Consider the following 25,292-nt stretch of genomic DNA (forward strand, 5'->3'; position numbering starts at 1 on the left):
CGCTCTCCCCTGCAGCTCCCCGCTCCGTGCCGGCACCCGAATCTTTAGACCCGAGCACAGCGATACTCGGATAAAGCCAATTACTCGAGCGAGTAGTGCTTATCCGAGTACGCTCGCTCATCTGTAATCGTAATCCCCATTGTTGGTCCCCATAAACTGATTCTCGGCCCGCGTGAAACAAGTCCCGATCAACATGCATGTCGACCAGTGCTCATTACAGCAGGCTGAAAGTTTGACTCATGTAAAAGGACCCTTACACCAAAAGGTGATCCATCACAGTGGGTTTATACCTAGTGTTTGGAGTGAATGCATGATCACTTCTCGGTCGGCATTGGGAGACCAGCACAAACGAGACATCCCATCTGTTCCAATTATTACTAGATACCAACACTGCATGAGGTTCACCTCAGTGTCCGGTGCCTCCTCAGATTACAGTAGGCATAACCCAATGCGACAGTCTTCCATTCCATCGTGCCTTTTGACTGCCATTGACCCAGTTCCTATAGGGCATGTTCACACGTGACGGATCGGATGTGAAAAAATCTGCAATGTTTGGTGCAGATCCTCAGCAGATTTCACCCCTTCAATTCAGTTAAAGGAGTGAAATATACTGTGCATCTGCATCAAAATCCACAAACAAAGGGGGTCTCAGGTTTTGGGCTCCTACTAAACTCAGACCCAGTTAATACCTTGTATTTTCTGGTGACAGGTGGTAGCCTCACTGGCCACATCCAACTGGACAATGCAAACATTGGTGGCGAAGTAAATTAGACATCTCCGATATGTATAAAACATTTCTCTCCTTTAGTTTAATATCACAGTCATATACAACAGCCATGTACAGAACGAGGGTCTTGGGGATGTGCCGGCACTGGACGCTCTAGTCTTTCATGTAGCGCATTTCTTGCTCCAGTCTAAATTTCTTCTTGACTTCCTCAAGCTGTCTCTTCTGTGTGACAATGGGACAAGGATCACAAGGTTAAAGAAAAACTCGGACAAGTATGGACACAATCCCTATTGGTTCCTGCCTGCGTGGACCAACTCTAAAGCTGCAGTGTTCATTAAAGGGTTAGTCCCATCTTATAAAGTGATGGATGTTAGGATATGCCATCACATTATGGTAGTTGGGGTTACAACTGATCCTGAAAGGGGACGCAGCGCCGGTTTAGTTCTGCGTCCCCTTTTAAGTTTCTGGACACTCAGCTATGCAGAGGGCAATAGACGGCACCATTTATGTAAGATGGCCAAAGATAGTCAAGTACAGCCCATGGTCATCTCCAGCAGTGACAGAGGGAAATAGAACAGATGCTTGACCGCTGCTCTGTTCAAATGGGGACCATGGACCCCGGCTCTCGTGACCAGCGGAGGTCCCAGCGGTCAGATCCTCACCAATCAGACACACATTCCCTTATCCACATGATATGGGGTAAGTATTGTTTGTGGGAAATCCCTTTATCCCAATGTATGTAGGAAGAGATGCTGCCATACATACACCCTTATAGAAGCAAGATGGCGCTACTGCAGGAGTGCGTATTACACGTTAAACTAAATTACTTTTTCAGACTGTTTGGCCGAGGGAAATTTCATAATTAGCTCCGTGACACCTTTATATGACAGGCAATGTGCAGAGGGTCATGTGATCCATTTTAGCCAATCAAACATAAGGTTTTTTTCCCCAATTTAGGATTTGGTGGGTACAGCAGCCGTTGGGTGGAGGCAGCCGTTTTTACAACATTGATAACAATAATGATTGAGTGCGGCCCTATTGCAAAGCTAATGCAACGAGTGTCGCTGTTGGCAATGTGGGGACAAAAGAGAAAAAAATGCTAATACAGTAATTTCAGTAAGTAAAAAAAAAAAACATTTTGGCCTCCATCGGGTGGCTATATGTAAGCCAGCTAAAAGCAAAAAATAGAATACTAGTAGACTACACTATTCCATCACGTGCAGTGAACACTGTGTATGTTAAGCTTATTCCCAGTCCTTGTTACAAGGCTTGTATAAAGAGTCTAACTTTGGCTTGAAGGAATGCTGCCTTCCAATAGGTGGCACTGTGGAGGTATTATTCCATCTCCTTTAAAGGCTTATGGGCGACACAGTCTCCTGTATGGCAGTCAGCACAGGCATCTGTTAAGCATTACAATTAGAGATGAGCGAGTATACTCTCTAAGGCACATTACTCGAGCGAGTAGTGCCTTAGCCGAGTATCTCCCCGCTCGTCTCTAAAGATTCGGGGGCCGGCGCGGGTGACAGGTGAGTTGCGGCGGGAAACAGGGGGGAGAGAGGGAGAGAGAGATCTCCCCTCCATTCCTCACCACTCTCCCCGGCCCCCGAATCTTTACAGACGAGCGGGGAGATACTCGGCTAAGGCACTACTCGCTCGAGTAATGTGCCTTAGCGAGTATACTCGCTCATCTCTAATTACAATGTATACACTAATGTACGCCCCTATTAAGCTGGTCACACACATTAGGCTACATTCACATTGGCTCTATTGTTCGCCTTTGTTCCGCTGACATGGGAGTCGAACAAGCAGAAGGGCTGAATCGCCAACATGTCCGGTGTCCAAAAGATCTTCCATATACTCTGGCAGTGTACCAGACAAAATAGCGCAGCATGCTCTGCTATTCTGGCATTTTGTGGCAAATCTGTGTCAGAGGCTTCGAATGAATCGAGCATTACGGTTGTGTTAGATTGAACGTTTTATTTCGAGCGATAATCGCTCCAACGCGCAAAAAAGAACTATAATCGTTCAGTTTGACCGCAGGCAACGCCCAAACAATAACCGTTCACTTGTAGAGATGAGCGAACGTACTCGTTTCCAGTAATTACTCGATCGAGCACCGCGATTTTCAAGTACTTCAGTACTCGGGTGAAAAGATTCGGGGGGCGCCAGGGGGCGGCGTGGCGGCACGGGGGGGGGGGGGGGGGGGGAGGGTAGCAGCGGGGAACAGGGGGGAGCCCTCTCTCTCTCCCTCTCCCCCACACTCCCCGCTGCAACCCCCCACTCACCCACGGCGCCCCCAGAATCTTTTCGCCCAAATACGGAAGTACTTGAAAATCGCGGTACTCGGGCGAAAAAGGGGCGTGGCCGAGTACGCCCGCTCATCTCTATTCACTTGGCATTTATCGTATGCAGGTGTAAATATCATCGTTAGCTCGTTGACTTATCGTTTGGTTAAGGGCTCCTTCACACGGGCGTATTTGCGTGAGTGAAATATACGCAAGGAATACGCATAGAATAGAACCCACTGATTGTAATGGGTCTGTACACGCATCCGGATTTTGCCTGCACATTTCGTTCCCACAAAAAAACCCGCAGCATGCTCTACTCTTCTGAGGTCTCCATAGAAGTCAAAGGGGGGTGCGCAAATGTACTAGCAATTTGGAAGAAGGTGCATGACATGCTGCGCAATTCCGCTAGAAAAAGAGCACATCTGGAACTAATTAGTGCTAAAAATGCAGCGTTCAGGCGCACGCAAATGTCAATAAACTTGTGCGAAGAAACCCTTAACCCTTTCCAATCCAATTTGTATCCTGGTTTTCCTAGGGGGCTTACTCTTTTTCTGCTGTTATACAACGGCGCTATCTGCTGGCTAAAGCCAGTACTGCATGAGGTGACACATTGGATAGGCTCCAACAGCAGAGAGGCTGACAATCTACAGTAAAAGAGCCCCAACGGACGTCCTCCAACATTGGAGCTGTACAGCCTTACATCATAATGTCTTCAGACGTCAGACAGTGGATTGGAAAGGGTTAAACAGTGTTCATTCAGTTGTTCTCATTCACTCATACAGCAAATGTGAAAGACTGAATGAATTCTCACTTGAAGGAGCCAACAATGTATCTGCTGTATAGACAACAGCCAATGAGTTAGTGTCGTCACTCGCTCGTTCAGACGATAATCGGCTCGTCTAAAGGGGCCCTTAGATGTATACTGGCCAATGCCACCCACTTTGATGTGACCAGCTGATTATCTAATTTGTATGCGGGCCTCCTGACTCTGCCGTCGGTAGAATATACATTATATCGCTGGCGTCCTCCTCACATCCGCACTCTTATTACCTCTTCCGTTTGTTCCGGGGGGAAAATCTCTCTCTAAAATAAAACAGAAATTTTTTTTTTTAGAAAAATACAAAAACTTTTGGCACAATGATATTCTATATGGCAGAGCACAGTATGCGCCCCCATCCCCCACCCCGCAGTGTATACAGTGCAGGGACTTCCCAGGGTTTACAGTGCAACCAGATTATCGACAGCTTCCCAAATCCTTGGTGGAATGTTGTTTGCTGGATTACTGCTTACTGAAGATCACCTCCAACAAAGAAGGCTGGCTGCACACCAACGGGTCGGATTCCACATGTGGGACCCCGCAGTGGAATCTGGCCCTGACCGGCGTCCGCGCATACCTCTCTCATCTTCGTTATCTGTACTGTGGATGGCTGCCACGAGCCGCCGTCAGATATGCGCAGTACAGATTTTTCCTGTGCCATTGCTAGGTGATGACGCGGGTACCCGCGACCTATCCGCAATGTCAATTGCGGATAGGCCGCTGGTCGGACGGTTTCCATAGACTTCAAGCAGTCCTTTCTGAATCTGCACTAAAATAGAACATTCTGCGATTTTTTTTCCTCCGTTCGCGGAAATCACAATTGGTTTACGCGGGTGTGCAGGAAGAAGCGCTTTTACGTAGCATGTTACAAACGGTATTTGCTGCGGAACCGCAATGCAAATTCGTTCGTATGCAGCCGGCCTCACACTTTCAGGGAGTCCCAGTATAATAGCGGAGTTTCCGTTTATTCTCCTAGAAGCAAGTTAGCTATTGCACAAAGATGCATCCCCCCGAAAAATCCCAAAACATGAGAAAAATAGCTAAATTTTGCCAAACTTTCCTTACAAAAAAATGAAATAGAAAGTGATCAGCGTGTCGCACGGATCAACAAAAGGTACCATTAAAAAGTACATCACATCTTGGGAGAAAAAAAACAAAAACAAACCCTAACAAGAAAAAAAATGTTATGGACCTTTGAGGAAAAAAATTAAAAACAACCTACAGTATATAAAATTTGGCATTGGTGTAATCGTACTGGCCTGCAGAATTAATTTAACACATTCCTTATACCGCATGGCGAACGCCATTAAAAATAAAAAAAACGTGCCAGATTTGCTGATTTTTGTTGATCTTGGCTGCAGAAAAGTATGGAATTAAAATGTTATAGGTTCCCAAAAATTAGATAAATGGAGACTACAGTTCGTTGCACAACAATCAAGCCCTCATAGAGCTCAGTTGACGAAAAAAATTTAAATATTATGGCTCCTGGAATGCGATGATGGAAAACAAAAAAATCCCTGAAAAATTAGTTTGTCATTGAGATGCAAACAGGCTTAGTCACTAAGGGTTAATATTACATCAGAACAGATATGGCGTATGTCACCGAGGTGCTGCCAGGGGTGTAACTGTATTTGCTCCAGGCGGAGGAGCTGGCTCGGTGCCCAGCAGTAGGTGATGATGCCAAGGAGCCCTCTGTGGGTACAGCCATAAAACATGGGCTTCCCACAGGGTGGCCATAGAGAAGTAGGCCGGCACTGCACTCTAATGGAAGCTGCCTGTCTGTGGCGCCCATAGCAACCAATCACAGCACAGCTTTCATTTCTTATACTGCTGAGGTAAAATGAAAGCTGTGCTGTGATTGGACAGATTATATCTTGGGCAGCTTCCATAAGCGTGTGGTGCCTACTTCTTTGTGGCCACCATGTATATTTCTCAGCACAACGTGAGGTGAAAGTCACCGATCCTCTGTATGGAGCTGAAGGATGGCTCTCCTCTAGATCAACGAAAGCGCCTCCTACAGGTAGCTCCCTGTAGGTCTGTGTCCAAAACATGACTAAGAATATCAGTCAAACCAGAGACTGAGAAAGGATCCCCCAATCTACACAGGCCTCCCTCCACCTCCATATGGTCCTGCGCACGGAGTACAGCCGTGTGCACGAACCCCATGACCGGCCTCGCCGTCCTATCAGATCGACATAGATCGCCCAATCTAACGAGCGACGAGCAAAACGAATACTGGCTGCTGCTGGGTTTATTTTTTCCAACAGGCCAAGAATCAGCTTATGGCAACGAGAGATCTTAATTACCATCGTTAATCCATCTCCTCGTTGCACACCGAAACTGGATGACGAAGAGATGGATGAGCGTATGCTCGTTTGTCAGCTGATCGTTAGTAGAGATGAGCGAGTATACTCGCTAAGGCACATTACTCGAGCGAGTAGTGCCTTAGCCGATTATCTCCCTGCTAGTCTCTAAAGATTCGGGGGCCGGCGCGGGTGACAGGTGAGTTGCGGGGGGGAGCGAGAGGGAGAGAGAGAGATCTCCCCTCCGTTCCTCCCCGCTCTCCCCCGCCGTTCCCCACCCCCCAAATCTTTAGAGACGAGCGGGGAGATACTCGGCTAAGGCACTACTCGCTCGAGTAATGTGCCTTAGCGAGTATACTCGCTCATCTCTAAGGCCTCATGTCCACGGGGAAAATCAGATCCGCTGCAGATTCTCCATGTAGAATCTGCAGCGGGTCCCTCCTGCCCCGCGGACATGAGCGCTGAAAATAGCAATTTAAAAGCATTTACCTATCCGTAGCGGGCGGCGAAGGTCAGCTGTTCCTCACGGCCGGATCTTCATTTTCGGCCGGCGGATGAATTCCTGACGCCGGCGGCACGTCGCCGGCACGTCGTCGACGTGCCGCGCGCATGCGCCGGGCACATCCGCCGAGCCGAAGCAAGGGAGATGCGGCCGTGAGGAAGAGAAGAGCTTCGCGGCCCGCTGCGGGTGAGTAAATGCTTTTAATTCCTATTTTAGGTCTCCCGCGGATCCGGACGGCTTCCATAGGCTTCAATAGAAGCCCGCGGGAGCCGTCCCCGCGGGAGACCCGCATGAAAATGGAGCATGGTCCAGATTTTTTCATGCTCCATTTTTTTTTAAATGCCTTTTATTGACGATCCGCGGGTATTTATCTACCCGCGGGTGGTCAATGCATCCCTATGGGGTGCGGATCCGCGCGCGGGAGATCCGCTGCGGATTTTAAATGTCATTTTGCCCGTGGACATGAGCCCTAATCGTTAGCCTTTTTATACAACCTGACTGTTGGGTAAATGAACGTTCCCAGGATCGTGCAGGACTGACAATTAGCCTAAAGGAACATGAACCCCTTAAGGATGTGGTCCTTTATATAAAAAAATAAATAAATCAACCATTGTCTGCGACGTGTTTTTTGTGGGATGAGTTGCATTTTTCAATGCTACTATTTAATGTACAATATAATGTACTGAAAAAGTGGAGTGAAATGGAAAAAAAACCTAAATTCTCCCATCTTTGGGTGCGTCTTGTTTCTGCTGCGTACATAATGCAAAAAAAGTTAAGTAACTTTATTCAATGGGTCAGGACGATTACCAACTTTAAATAGTTTTTTTTATGCCGTAATACTTTAAAAAAACAATTATTCATTTTTTTTTCCCCGCCATCTTCTGACATCCATAACTTTTTTAGTTTTTGTCGACTTAACGGTGCGAAGGCTAATGTTTTGCGGGACGTCGCAAACTTTCTATTCGTACCATTTTCAGGCAGATATGTCTTTCTGATCACTTTTTATTACATTTTTTTCTTGGAGACTGGGTGACCCCCCCCCCAAAAAAGGTCAATTCTGGCGTTTTGTTTTTTTTCCCCCTGTTCACGGTACGGGGTAAATTATGCGCTACTTTGAAAGATAGGACTTTTATGGACGCAGCAATATCAAATATGTTTTATTATTTAGATTCTTTTGTTATAAATATGGCAAAAGGGCTTTTAAAAAAACTTTTATTACCTTTTTATTACTAAAACTTTTTAAAACTTTTATTTTTACAATTTTTTTTTTTTGCCCCAGGAGGGGACAAGAACATGCGATGCTTTGATCACTCCTGCAGTATGATGTTATGCCATAGCATTACATCATACTACAATGTGACAGACATTCTATCAAGCCATGCCTGTGGCATGGCTTGGTAGGCAGTCTGCAGTGATAACTCTGGGGCCTTTCAGAAGGACCCTGGCTGCCATGGCAACCACACGGTAATCCGCGATCTTATTGCGGGGAGCCGTGCAGGACCCCCGAACATTGATCGGCGTATTTAAATGCCGTTATCAGAATTGACAGCAGCATTTAAATAGGTTAACAGCTCAGATGAGCGGCACGGCTTATCAGAGTTGTTGCGGGTGGGTGGCGGCTGTAATAAACAGCTAGCACCTGCATTGTATGGAGCGGGATGATCAACCCGCGATTCCCCTCCATACAAACTCTGAACCTCCAGGATGTAACTGTATGCCCTGTAGTGTTAAGGGGTTAAAAGGGTCATGCTAGAATATCAAGTTATCCCCTATTCGCAGGATAACTTGCTGATCAGTGGGGGGGGGTCTCAATACTGAGACCCCCGTCGATCTCGAAAATGAGGGTCCTGTGTCCACCCTCCTGCTCATTGTGGGGTACTGCACCCTCTGCAGTGAGGAGGAGACTGAATAGAGTGCTGGCCGTGCTAGCGCCCCACTCACCATCAATGGGACTGCCGAGTACCCAAGCGCCACCCGCTTATTTCCGTCACTGAAATCATTAGAGCACTGACCGCACACTTTCAGCCAGTGCCCCATTCAGAGTGACGTCACCACGGGGGCAGAAGCGACCCCTGTAGAGACAAGAGAGCATTCGCAGAGCTGGAAACTGAATCTAAGAGACGCAGAAATGGGGGCGATTCGGAACAAGACAAAGACCTGGTTGGACAGAGCCTGAGGCTGCACTACTGACAGCTCGTTAACCACCTGTTCCCCAGTCTGATTGCAGATCTGAGCCACCATTGCCACCTGCAGCCATACAGGCCACATCTAACAGTGACAGACGTCTACGACTTACCTTCCGCTTCACTATGTACTCTTCAAAGTATTCAGGCTGATTAGAAAGCCAGAACATAGTCACAGGAAATGTCAGGTATATCGCCATCTGGAGGGGAGATATGAGATTGCACTGGTCAGGAAAAAGTAAACACGCCATCACAGACTGCGGTAGGAATGTAGCGACTCCCTCCGGATAGTCAGATACTTCACATTACTGGATGGATGGGAATAAATGCGCTCTTTCTTTCATCCCAAAAGCTGACAGCTGGCCAGAAAGTGGGCGGACCCCATTATAGTCTATGGCGTCTGCCCGGCTGTGGGGATTCCGCTTCTTTTCTTCCCAAACAGGGCAGGAAAGCAGAATCCCCAGCGCAAGTGTGAACGCACCCTAAAGCTAATTTCATACGGGCGGGTGCGATATCAGGCGGTGAAACTCGGCCAGATATTGCGCTCGCCCAAGTGTGATGCCCCCGTAGATGCGAGGTGTTTGTGGTAAAAACATCACTTCAGGGAAGCAGCCATCCTCCGCCGCAGCTTGTAGCCACGGTTGAGTGTCGCCGAGCGTTTTCCATGGGAGACATTGCATGGCCCTGCCGTGCCCCTCACATGCTGTGCGATGCTTTGCCAGCCCCATTGAACACAATGGCCGAGGCGTTCCGTTTCTTCGCTCACGTGTATGAAACCATTCAAAAGAATGGCATCCATATTTGTGCATCTTAACACGCACAAGTCTTACGCAATTTTCTCGGCTGTGTGACAGCGGCCTAAGACATCCATCATGATCAGTTCTGAACAGATCCGCTTTTTGTGTTAAATGTAGCGCCATTTTACAACTGCTCAGCTGTATTAAAGTTCCCATTTGTGTCCTTCCCCTGCAGGCTAAAACGGAAAGAAAAAAAAACAAAAACGCAGCAATCCGCCCCGTCTGATGGCCGATTTGTGGATGGAAAAAAGTTCTGGATGCCAATATTTCTTTTTTTTGCCAAAAAGCGGAAACCAGACGGAACTAAAGCAAATGGAAAAAAATAAGTCCCACTGAAATCAACAGCGATTTTACCAAATTCGTTAGTTTCCTTTTAGAACGGAACATAAAAACGAAAATCGGGGCGCAAATGTGACCCAGCCTTCAGAGTCAGATCACAGCGCGGATTTAATGCGGAATTTTGGCTTTGGAGTGCAGGCTGACATTTCGCAGCAATAAATGCAAGTGAATGAGGCGCTGACAAACCTCTCACATGACCGGGGTTGAATTGCGGAATCTGCCATCTTTGTCAGCCGCACGGACAATCCACGGTTTCCGCAATCAATTAAAAAATAGAACATTTGCATCTCCGCTCACATGAATGGACAACGATTGCGATTTGCATTTACGGAAATTAAAATTCAGCATGTTCTTTTTTAGTACCGATGGGAACCTTTCAGCTTCCTATAGCATCACCTAGGTAGTTTAACCCTCATGAGCCCCCAGCATGCCCCAGGACAGTCTACGGCCCCTGTGACACTACAACCCCCAGCATGCCCCAGGACACAGTCTACGGCCCCTGTGACACTACAACCCCCAGCATGCCCCAGGACACAGTCTACGGCCCCTGTGACACTACAACCCCCAGCAGGCCCCAGGACACAGTCTACGGCCCCTGTGACACTACAACCCCCAGCAGGCCCCAGGACACAGTCTACGGCCCCTGTGACACTACAACCCCCAGCATGCCCCAGGACACAGTCTACGGCCCCTGTGACACTACAACCCCCAGCATGCCCCAGGACACAGTCTACGGCCCCTGTGACACTACAACCCCCAGCATTCCCCAGGACACAGTCTAGGGCCCCTGTGACACTACAACCCCCAGCATGCCCCAGGACACAGTCTAGGGCCCCTGTGACACTACAACCCCCAGCATGCCCCGGGACACAGTCTACGGCCCCTGTGACACTACAACCCCCAGCAGGCCCCAGGACACAGTCTACGGCCCCTGTGACACTACAACCCCCAGCAGGCCCCAGGACACAGTCTACGGCCCCTGTGACACTACAACCCCCAGCATGCCCCAGGACACAGTCTACGGCCCCTGTGACACTACAACCCCCAGCATGCCCCAGGACACAGTCTACGGCCCTTGTGACACTACAACCCCCAGCATGCCCCAGGACACAGTCTACGGCCCCTGTGACACTACAACCCCCAGCATTCCCCAGCACACAGTCTAGGGCCCCTGTGACACTACAACCCCCAGCATGCCCCAGGACACAGTCTAGGGCCCCTGTGACACTACAACCCCCAGCATGCCCCGGGACACAGCCTACGGCCCCTGTGACACTACAACCCCCAGCATGCCCCAGGACACAGTCTCCAGCCCCCGTGACACTACAACCCCCAGCATGCCCCAGGACACAGTCTACAGCCACTGTGACACTACAACCCCCAGCATGCCCCAGGATACAGTCTCCAGCCCTCGTGACACTACAACCCCCAGCATGCCCCAGGACACAGTCTCCAGCCCTCGTGACACTACAACCCCCAGCATGCCCCAGAACGGAGTCTACGGCCCCTGTGACACTACAACCCTCAGCATGCCCCAGGACACAGTCTCCAGCCCTCGTGACACTACAACCCCCAGCATGCCCCAGGACACAGTCTCCAGCCCTCGTGACACTACAACCCTCAGCAGGCCCCAGGACACAGTCTACGGCCCTTGTGGCACTACAACCCCCAGCAGGCCCCAGGACACAGTCTACGGCCCTTGTGACACTAAAACCCCCAGCATGCCCCAGGACACAGTCTACGCCCTTGTGACACTACAACCCCCAGCATGCCCCAGGACACAGTCTACGCCCTTGTGACACTACAACCCCAGCATGCCCCAGGACACAGTCTACGCCCTTGTGACACTACAACCCCCAGCATGCCCCAGGACACAGTCTACGGCCCCTGTGACACTACAACCCCCAGCATGCCCCAGGACACAGTCTACGGCCCCTGTGACACTACAACCCCCAGCAGGCCCCAGGACACAGTCTACGCCCTTGTGACACTACAACCCCCAGCATGCCCCAGGATACAGTCTACGGCCCCTGTGACACTACAACCCCCAGCATGCCCCAGGACACAGTCTACGGCCCCTGTGACACTACAACCCCCAGCATGCCCCAGGACACAGTCTACAGCCCCTGTGACACTACAACCCCCAGCATGCCCCAGGACACAGTCTACGGCCCCTGTGACACTACAACCCCCAGCATGCCCCAGGACACAGTCTACTGCCCTTGTGACACTACAACCCCCAGCATACCCCAGGACACAGTCTACTGCCCTTGTGACACTACAACCCTCAGCATGCCCCAGGACACAGTCTACGGCCCCTGTGACACTACAACCCCCAGCATGCCCCAGGACACAGTCTACTGCCCTTGTGACACTACAACCCCCAGCATGCAACACTGTAACTAGCACCAGGCAGGCAGGCTACGACCGTCACCCCGTGCACTCCCCGCACAGTCGGCCCAGCACCCCGCAGTCCTCTATATATAACACGAGGGATATTTACCCTGAGTATCTCCTGTTTGACCCCCATGTTGGACAGCAGGCCGCAGCTGACCCCGCCTCCTGTTCTTCTATTGGCTGTCGCACTTGTCAATCAGCGTAAACTCTAGAGCAGCAGGCATATTAGCACTAACTGCTTAGGTTAAGCAGCGCTGCTGATTAGAGCCACCTGATTGGCTCTTCGGCACCACGTGACTACACAGCGTGCACGCGCATTGCCTTCAGCAGCCGTGCACTACACACTACAGTTAAGCAGCACGGGGTTAGGGTTAGCTAAACCTAACCCTAAACCTAACTCTAAAGCCTAACCCTAAACCTAACCCCGTGCTGCTTAAGTGTAGTGTGTAGTGCACGGCTGCTGAAGGCAATGCGCGTGCACGCTGTGTAGTCACGTGGTGCCGAAGAGCCAATCAGGTGGCTCTAATCAGCAGCGCTGCTTAACCTAAGCAGTTAGTGCTGATATGCGAGCAGCAGATGTAAACTGACTACATGTAGTTGTGATATACAACAATGTACACTAGGTGGCAGTGCGGAGCTGCTTTGTTGCTCATAGAAACCAATCACGGATCAGCTTTTCATTCTGTAGTCTACCTTTGAGAAAGGAAAGCAGTTTTCCTTTCAGACAGGTTTCATAAATCTGCTCCATTGTGCGCTGACTATGGGGAGATCTCTGAAACTGTCTAAAAGAGAAACTGTCTTAGTAGCCCTTAACAACCAATCACAGCGCAGCTTTCATTTTTTATACTGCTGAGATAAAATAAAAGTTGCGCTCTGATTGGTTGCTCGGGGCTACTAAAACAGTATCTCTTTTAGATAGCTTCATAAATCTGCCCCATCACGTTTTGTTTACAGTCAGGTCACTTTCCCCATAGAAAACCATATATGGCCATCCTCGCGGTACTACAAGTCCCAGCGGCAGGGCGCTCACATCTAGTTATGTAGGTCATCCAGTATATGACCGTAATTAATGCTGCCTGACTTCCCTCATTGTAAGGTCTGACAGGATTCCGCCATTTTACCGGAAAAAGTTTGCGACATAGTCTTCAAACTGCGCCTCCAACATGGACACACCCTCCGCATGTAAACAAGAACGACTGCATGCGCTAAAAGCAAGCAGAGGGCTTGAAATGAAGCCTTCGCCGCCTCTAGGCCGGGCTCACACAGGGGTGGACCGGATTCTGCATGCTGAAGGCCTGCGGTAGATTCCGCAATTGGAATTCACCCGTGTGAGCCCCGCCTTAACCCCTTAATGCCACAGGGCGTAAGTGTATGTCCTGGCTGCGGGGGACTTAATGCGACATGACAGACACTTACGCCCTGTGGACAGCGCAGGATCAGAAGACAGCCCGCGCCATCCGGTTACGGATAGTCGGCCTCTGGCTGCAACAGAGAGGGTGCATAAGGACAGCGCCTCCCAGCTGTTAACCTTTTACATGCCGTGATCCATGTAGATCGTGGCATGTAAAGGGTTCAAAGAGGGAGGGCGCTCCCTCTGTGATGTCATCAGACCCCCGCAATGCAATTGCGGAGGGCTGATGTGTTGCCACAGCAACAGGACGCCAGATTCTGGCATCCCGGCTTGCCTTTGACTGTGGTCGTTATTACAAGCGATAAGCATTGTAGTACATAAGTCCTGCAAGACCTTATAGCGATCAGAGCTGCTACGGATCAGGTCCCCTTCAGGGACATAGGCCGCCTGCACACGGGCGGAAATCCCGTGGGATTTCTGCCACTGAAAGCCTGCATAGGAGTGCATTACAATACGCACTCCTATGCAGACGGCCGCGGTTTGGCCGCGTGAAATGTTGCGCGGCAAACAAACCGAGGCATGCCCTATTTCTGTGCGGAGCTCGCAGAGCCTCGCACAGAAACGTCACTCACCCGGCCGCCAGCTCCGGTGTGCGCATGCGCCGGCTGCCCATCAGCCGGCACATGAAAGAGCCGGGGCTGCCAGGCGCGGGTGAGTACGCACTCCTCCCTGCAGGCGCTCAGGTCGAGTCCTGCGGCGAGAATTCTCGCCGCCGGATCCGACCTGCCCGTCTGCAGGCGGCCATAAAGAGTGTAAAAAAAAAAATGATGTAAAAATAAAAATGTTAAAAATATAACAAAAAAACCCCTCTTTTTTGCTAATTTTTCACTATTTGTATAAAAAAACCCTAAGAAAACCCCCACATATTTGGTATCATTGTGCTCGTAATGACCTGTACTATACATGGAACGCACTATTTAGCTTGCACAGCAAAAACATAAAACAAAAAAAAACAGGCAAAATGCTTATTTGGTACAAATAAAGACTACAGGTCGTCATGTGAAAAACAAGCCCTTACAGAGCTTTAACCATGGAAAAATAAAAAAGTTATGGGACTTTGGATGCGGCAATGTAAAAATTATTATTTAAAAAAAAAAAGGTTTTTATTGTGCAAAAGTGGAAAAACCTAAAAAAAATTATAATATTTATGTGGTTGTTTTTTGCGGGACGAGTTGTATTTTTCACTGGTAATGTACCATATATTATACTGAAAAATGCTTAAAAAATTATAAGCGGAGTGAAATGGAAAAATAAGCGCAATTCCGCCATCTTTGGGGTGGGGGTCTTGTTTCTACAGCATACACACCGCAGCCAATTAACTTTATTCTATAAGTCAGTATGATTACTACAATACCAAATTTATATAGTTTTTTTTGTGGTACTAGTTTTAAAAAAAAAAAAACATTTTGGGGAAAAAATATTTTCTGCTGTCATCTGCTAACCGCCATAACTAAAAAAATTTTAATCCCTTTTTATTACTTTTTTTCTTGGTAAAAAAGTACAATTCTGGCGTTTTTTTTATTCTGACGATGTTCAGCATGCTGGATAAATAATATGTATATATATTACCAAATATGTTTTGGGGTTTTTCTATTTAGATTTGTTTTTTTACTAGCTTCTTACCCACGACTTCGTCCGCGTGGAATTTGTATTTTTTTAAACTTAATCTGTGTTTTGCTGTATATTGAAATGTAAAAAGTTGAACTAGTAAAGGAATGTAACTGCGATCTGCTGTTAGCGTGCTCTGTACGTTTTTGGCCTTGTCATCCTCTGCTGGGATATAAAGGTTTTGTGGGCTGTATGCACGGGAGAAATACATGTTCTTTCTAAATGTGCACCTGCTACCTTAAGGGTGCATTCAGACGATCGTATATCGGCTGTGTTTTTACGCCCAGATGATATATGGCGTCTCTCTCTGCAGGGGGTGGAGGCTGGAAGAACCAGGAGCAGTGCTCTGAGCTCCCGCCCCCTCTCCACCTACTTTCCGCCCCTCTGCACTATTTGCAATGAGAGGAGGCGGAACAGGGGTGGGGCTAAGTTGTGGGAATTAGCCCCACCCCCGCCCCACCTCTCCTCATTGAAAATAGTGCAGGGGGTGGAGAGGAGGCAGAGAGGGGTCGGGAGCTCAGTGCACTGCTCCCAGCTCTTCCAGCCTCCTCCCCCTGCAGAGAGGGACGCCGTATATCATCCGGGCATGAAAACCCAGCCGATATACGTTCGTCTGAATGCAGCCTAAGGGCTAATGCCAGTCGCCCGCCGTGAATTCCGCAGCAATGACAGTCCATAGACATGCTGTGTTAAAGGATTCTTCCCTGGCCATGAGCCAAAACCAACTGTGATTTTCCACTCGCGGGGGAAAATTACAGCATGTTCTATTTTGTGCGGAAAATCGCATGGACGGCTCCCATTGCAGTCAATGGAAGCCGTCTGTCCTGCAATATTCCGCGCATTGGGCACTGCGGAGTCTCAACGGAATATGCGTCATAGCCCAGCACTGGCGCGTGATGCCCTGCACGGTGCATGCGCACTGGCTCGTGGGGCGAGACACTTGTGGCGGATCCGAACAGGTGAGTATAGGGTCTTTGGTGGCCTCCAGGCCTGATTTCACAGTTGGAATCCGACCCGGCCGTGGGCATGAGGCCTAAGTGTTTGCCCTGGAGTCTTATTGATCATCATCACAAATGCTATTTGTAGAGAGAATTGATTGAGCAGAGCTGCGGCTGTGCATCACCAAATAAATCTGTCTTGCCACGCTCCCAGGAGAACTCTATGAATTTTCAGGATAAAACGTAGTGTTCTGGATTATGATTTTCTCCAGCAGGCTTTGGGGTATTTTGCCGCTTCCGAATTGCATCGTGTGCACACATCATCGACCAGAATCAGACACAAATGCTGGTCTAAAACCAGGAGAGTCTCTACAATGTGTAGAGGCTCAGGCTTTTTATTATAACACATGATAACCGCCTTTAATGGGCGTGCAACAGATTACATCAGTAACATATAGGATTCTCATTTGTCGGATCATATAGAATCTCCCACCTCTCTGCCCACCCTCCCTCACGTCCGCCATAGTATGGACTTTGTCTTCTTTAGCATGCAGACAACCTTAAGCAGTTTCTGTGTATGTGGCAACCCATTGTTTAACTAGCTTGTGTGAGGAGTGGAAGGGGGCTAGGTAAACACTTAGTGTTTAACACAGATATACACAACACTATGGCCCTTTAACTCTTAGAGGCTGGTTGTGCAACTTGTGTAATTCCTATGTACTTAGCTAACATTAACATCAGACATCCTTCACCATCCCATTGTCTAGTAAATACTATGATTAGATTGTGTGTCGATCAAACTCCAGAGCTAAAAGTCATTACAACAGCAAAATACATTTGGGTTATATAAATCGATAGACATTTTATACCAAAATAATCATCATGTCTATAACAGTAGCTGATGTCCTTCCTAAAGTTCAAGCTAACTCCCTGCCAAACTCCATCACTATCGCTTCAGCTGTTTAGCCGTCAGAAGGTAACAAACAGACTGACAGACAGACGGAGTTACTTTCACATTTATTATATTAGTATGGATAAATATGAAAAACCTTTTTTTTAACGTTTAATACCTTTTTTTTTTTAATAAAACTTTTTTAAACTGATTTTTATATACTTTTTTAGTCCCTGGTATCATGGCTACCAGCATCTGAGTGGTGATATCAGGAGAATGACACCTGGCCACTTGGTAGCCTTTCCGCAGCAAGGATAGGGGGACCCCAGAGCTGCAGTGCTGGATTGCCAGGGGAGAGGACGGGTAAGTACCCCTGCTTTTATTGTTTTACAGGCTTGGGTCAATTTTTAAAAAGTGACCTTACACTTGGACAACCCGTTTAACTGTGTTTTCTAATGTAATACAATATGAAAAAGTTTTCAAATTTGCCACTAGATGTCAGAACTGAACACAGAGTATTTTGTCCCTGGAGTCTTCTGTGACCTCCAAGTCAAAACTATGGTTCCAAATTTCTGTATTTGTCCTTTTTTTTACAATTTCCTCCAACTGTCCGAAATGTAATATGTACAATTGCGTGAATTTTGGAATGGGGTACTATAATAAAAAATACAGTAAAATAGGCTGATATGTGCGCAAAAAAAGCATAATTCAGGGTGGGTTCACACAAACGTGTTTTCGTGCTTGCATACGCACGCACAAAAACACGCTTGTATTTACAACAATGCATTCCCTATGGTGTGTGCACATGTCTGTACTTTGCAGGTACGTGCAGGTGTGTGCACCATTGGGAATGCACACATTGTTTTCAATGGAGCCGCGGCTGCTGCCGGTGGCTCCATTGAAAACAATGGTCTGCCGGCACCCCCGCATTCTTTTTCAGGGAAGAGCTTTACATATAAGCTCTTCCCTGAAAAAGAAACATTTAAGTGTAAAAAAAAAACTTACCTCTCTGCCGCTGCAGTGACCCCCGTGGGGATGAAGAACACATCTGCCGTGTGCGGCAGATGTTTCCTGCATCCCCGCAAGGAAAAATAATTCCCCGCTGCACCTGCCACATCTGTTTTTTAGTTGTTGTTTTTTAACACTTTTCTTTGTTTTTCAGGGAAGGGCTTATATTTAAAGCCCTCTCCTGAAAAACATTTCAGGGGTGCCGGCAGCAGGATCCTCCACTGCAGCTGTCATGTGTAACAGCTGCGGTAGGGAATCCTTTATTCCCCACAGGGATTTAGAATTCCTCTGCTGCATCTGTCACAAATGTGGCAGGTGCAGCAGGGAATTCTTTTTCTCTGCGGGGATGCATGAAACATCTGATTATTAAGTGCAGCAGAGCGTAGGGGAAGGGGCACACATCATATGCTTGGCCCTGCCAAACGAGCAGACACGTGAGAGCAGACGCTGTTGCCGTATGTAAGAAATTATTAAGCTGGCAGGAATACCTGGCATTGCCCGGGATTTAAAACTTGAAGCAAAGACACATTAACATGGATTGCGATTTTAAAGAAATCTGTGTAGCCCATAGCAACCAATCACAGCACAGCTTTTATTTTACCTCAGCAGTATAACAAATAGCAACCAATCACAACGCTGCTTTTGCAACGTGAGACAAGTCCTGCACTCTCTGAGCGGTTTCTAAGAAGTGGCTGAGGAGCCGTATCACGGTGGCGATGAGTGCAGCACGCTCTTTGTAATCTTGCACATAGTTGAAGGTATAGAACAGGATCTGGAGGACTAATGGAATTAGGTGATCGTGACGCCAGTGCCTGGATTAAAAGTTCTTGGTAGTGAAATAACACATGTATGTAAGTAAACCATTTACTTTCAGGCCCGTGGCTGTCTGCAATAATATTAAACCCCAGCCAATTACATATACAACTTGTATAAACACAGTTTAATAGTCTATGCATAGATAAAGAAACTCTGAGGAGGAAGTATCTGACCTAAGGGGGAGCTATATAGAGAGAATGGACGAGAAAATACCCCTTTCTTCCCTCTAACAGTAAATTGCCCACCATCACTGTGCTCCTGTTTTCTTTAGTACTCACAAAGAAGATTCTCTACTGCTTGTCTGACAGTTTGTGTCTGTCTTGCTGTCCGGTAGAAAGCAGAGTTGGTCTGAACAGACTTCAAGTTTGGGAAACAAACAGTTTCTCTCAGAGTCCGGGTGATTTATTAGCTGCTGCACACAGGATTGCTTTAACCCTTTCCAATCCACTGTCTGACCTCTGAAGACATTATGATTTAACGCTGTACAGCTCTGATGTTGGAAGACATCCATCAGGGTTCTCTTACTGTATATTGCCAGCCTCTCTGCTGTTGGAGCCTATCCATCGTGTCACCTCATGCAGTACTGGCTTTAGCCAGCAGATAGTGCCGTTGTATAATAGCAGAAAAAGAGTAAGCCCCTTAGGAAAACCAGGATACAAATTTGATTGGAAAGGGTTAAAGTTTACATAACACGTGTCTACATTACAGGAGGACAGATGAAAGGAAGAAGCTGTGTGCTAGGGCTTCACATGGCTGTCAGCTTCCTCCGTGTCCATCTTGGCTCCTCTCTGACTGATCTCATGCCCTACTCACTCTATACTTTCACTCGACTTCCATCTTCTAAGTCACACGGGCAGAAATGTCGTGGAATGACTGTAGCAGTACACACGGAAATACCATGAGATTTCCGTGGCAGAAAGGTAGCTTCAAAATCCATGCCGTTTAGTGCGGGTTTTGAACCGGCTTCACTGCCTGCATTCCGCTGCAGCCATCTCTTCCCATAGAGAGGAGAGAGCCCGCAGCGGAAACGGCGATAAAATTGACATGCCGTGGCTTTGAATTCACCTCGACATATCAGTTTCATCGCTGTTTCCGCTGCGCGTGGGTGAGATTTTTGCAAATCTTGTCCACTTCACTGCTTTTTTCCGGGATAAAAATTGCTGGTGGAATTTCCATTCAGACAGTCCACACGCAAATTTTGCAGCAATTCCACCTCGCAGAAACCCAGCCGAACACTGTTATAAATTTCTCACTGCGCAATACAAAATGAGCTGGAAGCACCCTTTTTTTCCCTTCAACCTGGGGGCTTGTCACAGCTCAGCAGCTACGTGATTTACGATGGTGCCTAAACAACCTTAACTCTTAAGTTCCTATCTCCCTCTTCTTAGTAAATGAAGTCCAGCCTAACTACATTTTGTTGAATGAACTGGCAGTTAGAACAGTTGCTCTTAACTTGCAGGTAAAGTTCTTCTATTCTGTAGCACCAGTCCAGGTCACTACACTTTCATTTTACCTCAGCAGTATAACAAATCAAGGCTGGGCTGTACGACACAAACAGACAGATTTTGCCTTACAACTTGAATGAAAGACACATTAAATGGATTGAGATTTTGTGTTGCCCATAGCAACAAATCAGCGCAGCTTTAGGGCTTATTCAGATGACCGGGGGGGGGGGGGGAGGATGGAAGAGCCAGGAGCAGGAACTGAGCTCCCACCCCCTCTCCGCCCCTCGCCACTATTTGCAATAGGATGGGGCGAGACTGGGGCGGGGCTAAGTGCCGCAAATTAGCCCCGCCCCTGTCCTGCCTCTCCAATTGCAAATAGTGGCGAGGGGCTCCTGGCTCTTCCATTCCCCCCCCCCCCTGCAGACAAGGACACCGTATATCGGCTCGGCGTGAAAACCGAGCCGATATACGGTTATCTAAATAAGCCCTTAAGTTTACCTCAGTAGCATAAGAAATACCAACCAATCACAGTGCTGCTTTTATTTTTAAAATATACAGCAAAACACAGATTAGATTTAAAAAAACAAATTCCACACAGACGAAGTTGCGGATAACAAGCTGGTATTTTATATCTCAATCAGTGCAACTTTGTTTGCCGCAGGCAAATGAACATGCCCAGCGGGTGGGAAAATACAGTAAAATAGGCCGATGTGGGCGCAAAAAAAAGTATCAATTATTCTGCAAAAAAGTTGCACTAAGGCACGTGCACATGTGCATACACTTGTGTGCCGCCAGCCTTATTGCGCTGCATATTACATGTGTAAGATACACAGTGAATAGAACCCATTCATTTCAATTTGTTTGGTCCCTGTTTTTTTCTGCACATTTCAGCCACGCAAAAAAGAAACGCAGCATGTCCTATGTTCACACGTATTGTGCATGGAAATAGTATATGTTAAACCAATTAATTGTCCATTGAAATCAACAGGAGCATGCTTACGTGTTTTTTGCACATGCAAATACGCAGGGCATGTGCGTGCAAAAAAACACATTAAAATACTCACACATGCGCGTAAAAACTCAACGTACATCGCATAAATGCACAAAAATAAGCTTACTGCCGTGTCAAGCTGCCGTGTGAATCAGGTAGTCGGGAAAGCAGTGCGGCCATCGTTGTGTCTCCGGACCCACAGGGTCCCTTTTTTTTTTTACACACAACTTCTGCATTTTGGTCTAGCTTTTTCGTGAAATAATGACACAATGTAATTTGTTGTGTATTGTTGGTTGCTTTCCGGAAGTATTTTGTGCCAGATCTATGACGAAACCTTTGAATGGGGGCTCCAGTGCAGATGTGAAGCTGCCGTAAGGCCCCTTTACACGCACAGATCTTTCAAATGGCCAAAAGATTGAAAGATTTTGCAATGTGTTTTCATAAAGTGTTAATGGCCATTAACACTTTATCATCTTCATTTGCATGTAAAAAGACCTCCAGGAGTTGTTCCCAGAGCCCAGTGAGTGTTTAAACACACGCCCAGCTATGCAAACAGCTGCCAGCACATTTCCTTGTTCTCCTCGCAGCTAGTGTAAATGTGCTGCGGGAAGAACACCCTGCAGTCTTTTGAAAGATGAGTGTAATGCATTCAAATGGAATGTATCTGCTCAGGTTTCAGCAGCTGAACAATAGATTTTAAATGAACCAAAATACATTGTTCAAATGAAAATTGCACGATGCCCGCATTTACATGTAGTGATTATCGCTCATTTTCAGCTGTTTGGATAAATTTTGAGCAATAATCGTTGCATGTAAAAGGGCCTTTAGACCTTCTGAGGATCAAATTGTCTTTATTATGCCCTGATACGTAAAACCATAGAATTCAAAGAGGGTGTACTAAGTTTATATATGTACAGGTATATGTCAGATTTGTTTTGCAATGACTTCTAAGGAACCTCATTGAATTGCAATGAGATCTTCTGGGTGTCTGTTTTGCATTGGCAGAGTACAGCAGTGCAGCTGATTATATTACTTTGCCTGTCAGGGAAAACCGGATTGAACAGAAACCTATACTTGGGGGTGGAAGGACAAAGTTAACTAAGTGTGCTCTTGAAAGGCTCTGTTACATTTCGCAACCATCTGTATTTTCATTAGGCCTAATGCACACAGGCATAGTTGCATTGTGGACCCGGAGCGGACATCCGTCTTCACATTCCGCATCAAATACTGTCCATAGCATGCTATTAAAAATCGCTTTTCCATGTCCACGAGCGGAAAATTGCAGCATGCTCTATTTGAAGTCAATGGAAGCCGTCCAATACACAACCCATCTGCAGGTGACATAGCGGTACAGCACATTTTGTACTGCGCATGTGCGCAAAACGCTGACCCGCACATCTGCAGCACAGATCCGGACAGGTAAGCGCATGCGGAATCAGACCCAGGCCATGTGCATTTGGCCTTAATGCAATGCATTTATTATAACAGATTAATCAGCTTTTATGAATATGTAAGGCAGCAGAGGAGCACCCGCATGAGACACTGCTTCTATTAACCATTTATGCATTAAAGAGTTTGATCGGATCCTGTTGACAACGTGGGAAGGTACCGCCCAGGGAAGGAAACACACATATGTCCAGGTAGCATGGGGACGCAAAGAGCATCGCTTACCCCATGTATCACTGCTATATTGGAGGTCTTTTTTCTACCCTGGTAGTTGTGGTCTAATGGAGAGATACATTGAGAAGTGTTGCAGCCGTTCTGAGGCTTTCGCCTCTCCCGAAGCTGAGGGGGTGGTGACTACAAGAGTGATGTCAGTCAACACCTGGTGCAGAGTAGCTCTGCTCCTATTTAAGCAGTGCTAGTATTGACCCCAGTTGCTGGTCAATGCTTCAGTTGCCGCTGGACAGCAGCTGTGGAACACCTCCTAGTTGAAGCTCCTGCTTGTCTAAGCTAAGTTCTTTGTTTCTGCATTTGTTTGGTTTTCTGTTCCTATCTTTTGTATTAGGGCTCCCTGATAGGGAGTTGTCAGTGGCCCAGGCATGCGTGCGGGTCCGCACCTATCGGAGCGATCGGTCCGCCGAGTAGGCAGGGCTCCTCCCCGGGTTAGGGGTCTGTAGGGAGAGGTATTCCCGTAGTTTAGAGTTTCCGTTGCACTGCTGTGCTTTTTCGTTTGTTTTGGATATTGCACGTCCAGTTGGACGTGACAAATTGACCAGCCCTTACCTACACAGGGAGATTCTGTGTGGTTATTATGAATCCCCTTGAGGTTTTGTCGCACCAGCTGGGCACGCTGGCTGCTGAGATCACAGAGATAAAACAGCGAAAACTTGCGCTGCAGGTTCACAGCAAGGAACCCAAAATTGAGCTACCCGACCGTTTTTCTGGTGATAGGCAGAAATTCGGATCCTTTCGGGATGCCTGTAAGCTCTATTTCAGACTGCGTCCTAGCTCTTCGGGGGACAACGCCCAGAGGGTGGGCATTGTAATGTCCAGACTGCAGGGGGCGCCACAGGCATGGGCTTTTTCATTGCCCCCAACGTCTGAGGCCTTGGCCTCAGTAGATCACTTTTTTGCTGCATTGGGTCTTATTTACGATGACCCCGATAAGATATCGGTGGCTGATGGAAATATAAGACGTTTGCGACAGAGAGACTCCACTGTTGAAGATTATTGTACTAAGTTTCGATGTTGGGCAGCAGAAACTCAGTGGAACGACCCTGCTTTAAAGAGCCAGTTCCATTATGGCCTGTCCAATGAGATCAAGGACGTACTGGTAGGATATCCAGTACCCCGCAGTCTAGATGAGGCCATGTCTCTGGCTATTAAAGTTGGGAAACGGATCAGGGAGAGGCATCAGGAGCTGTCTATGGATCCGGCCTCCTACCTGTAGGTAGGGAAGAGCCCATGCAGCTGGGGTCCCTAGGTAGGAGGAGAAGGACAGTACAGTTTAATGGCCGATGCTTTGTCTGTAATCGTACAGGTCATATGGCTCAGTTTTGCCCACATCATAAGGCTCAGTCGAAAAAACTAGATGGCCTGGAGGTTAGAGGCAAGGTTCCTCTAGGTCATCAGATTGCTTGGGTATCCTCTTCCAGGCTGGTACTTCCCGCTGAAATTCGTTGTGGCAGTGTTGACAGTCCCATACGAGTCTTTCTGGATTGTGCAGCTAGTATTAATTTAATACATCAGGAGACTGTCAAACGTTTAGGCTTAGAGATGAATGCCTTGGATTTTCCCATCCCTGTGTCCGCCATTGATGCTGCTCCACTATTTCAGAAAAGTCGGAGTTTTTGTGTGCCTAATGTCCATTTAAGGATTGGGCTGTTCCACATGGAGATCATAACACTATATGTCATGGAATCCCTCCCTACGCAAGTAGTCTTGGGGTTGCCTTGGCTACGCTTACACAACCCAGTAGTGGACTGGGAAAAGGGGGACATGGAAATGGAGCCCTGGTTGTCTGTCCAGTTGCATTTCTGTTAATATAGCTTCTATTCAGGCAGAGGAGTTGCCTGAATTTATCGCTGACTTCTCTGATGTGTTCTTTCAAGAGGGGGCAGACATTACCACCGCACAGAAAGGGGGATTGTGCAATTGAACTTCTCCCTGACTACAAGTTTCCCAAGAGTCGCATGTACAACATATCTGCCCCTGAGAGACTGGCGGTCAAAGATTATATCCAGGACAGCTTGAGAAGGAATCATATACGGCCATCTAATTCCCCACTAGCAGCGGGTTTCTTCTTTGTAAAGAAAAAAGATGGCGGGTTACGTCACTGTGTTGACTTTAGGGAATTGAACAAAATCACAAAACGCAATCCATACCCC

The 25,292-nt window shown here is 47.6% G+C and overlaps 1 protein-coding gene across 1 annotated transcript; it reads right to left on the bottom strand.

Moving 5' to 3' along the window:
* Window positions 1–781: 781 nt before the first annotated feature.
* Window positions 782–12,574, bottom strand: PET100 (PET100 cytochrome c oxidase chaperone). Its single transcript, XM_066593353.1, has 4 exons — window positions 12,460–12,574; window positions 8,934–9,020; window positions 4,066–4,098; window positions 782–949 (listed from the first exon to the last, which is right to left on the bottom strand). The coding sequence occupies exons 1-4, from the start codon at window positions 12,484–12,486 to the stop codon at window positions 881–883; spliced, it is 216 nt and encodes a 71-aa protein (XP_066449450.1). The 5' UTR covers window positions 12,487–12,574; the 3' UTR covers window positions 782–880.
* Between the last annotated feature and the right edge of the window lie 12,718 nt (window positions 12,575–25,292).

The sequence above is a fragment of the Eleutherodactylus coqui genome, chromosome 2, assembly GCF_035609145.1.
Source record: "Eleutherodactylus coqui strain aEleCoq1 chromosome 2, aEleCoq1.hap1, whole genome shotgun sequence".
In the NCBI taxonomy this organism is placed as follows: domain Eukaryota; kingdom Metazoa; phylum Chordata; class Amphibia; order Anura; family Eleutherodactylidae; genus Eleutherodactylus; species Eleutherodactylus coqui.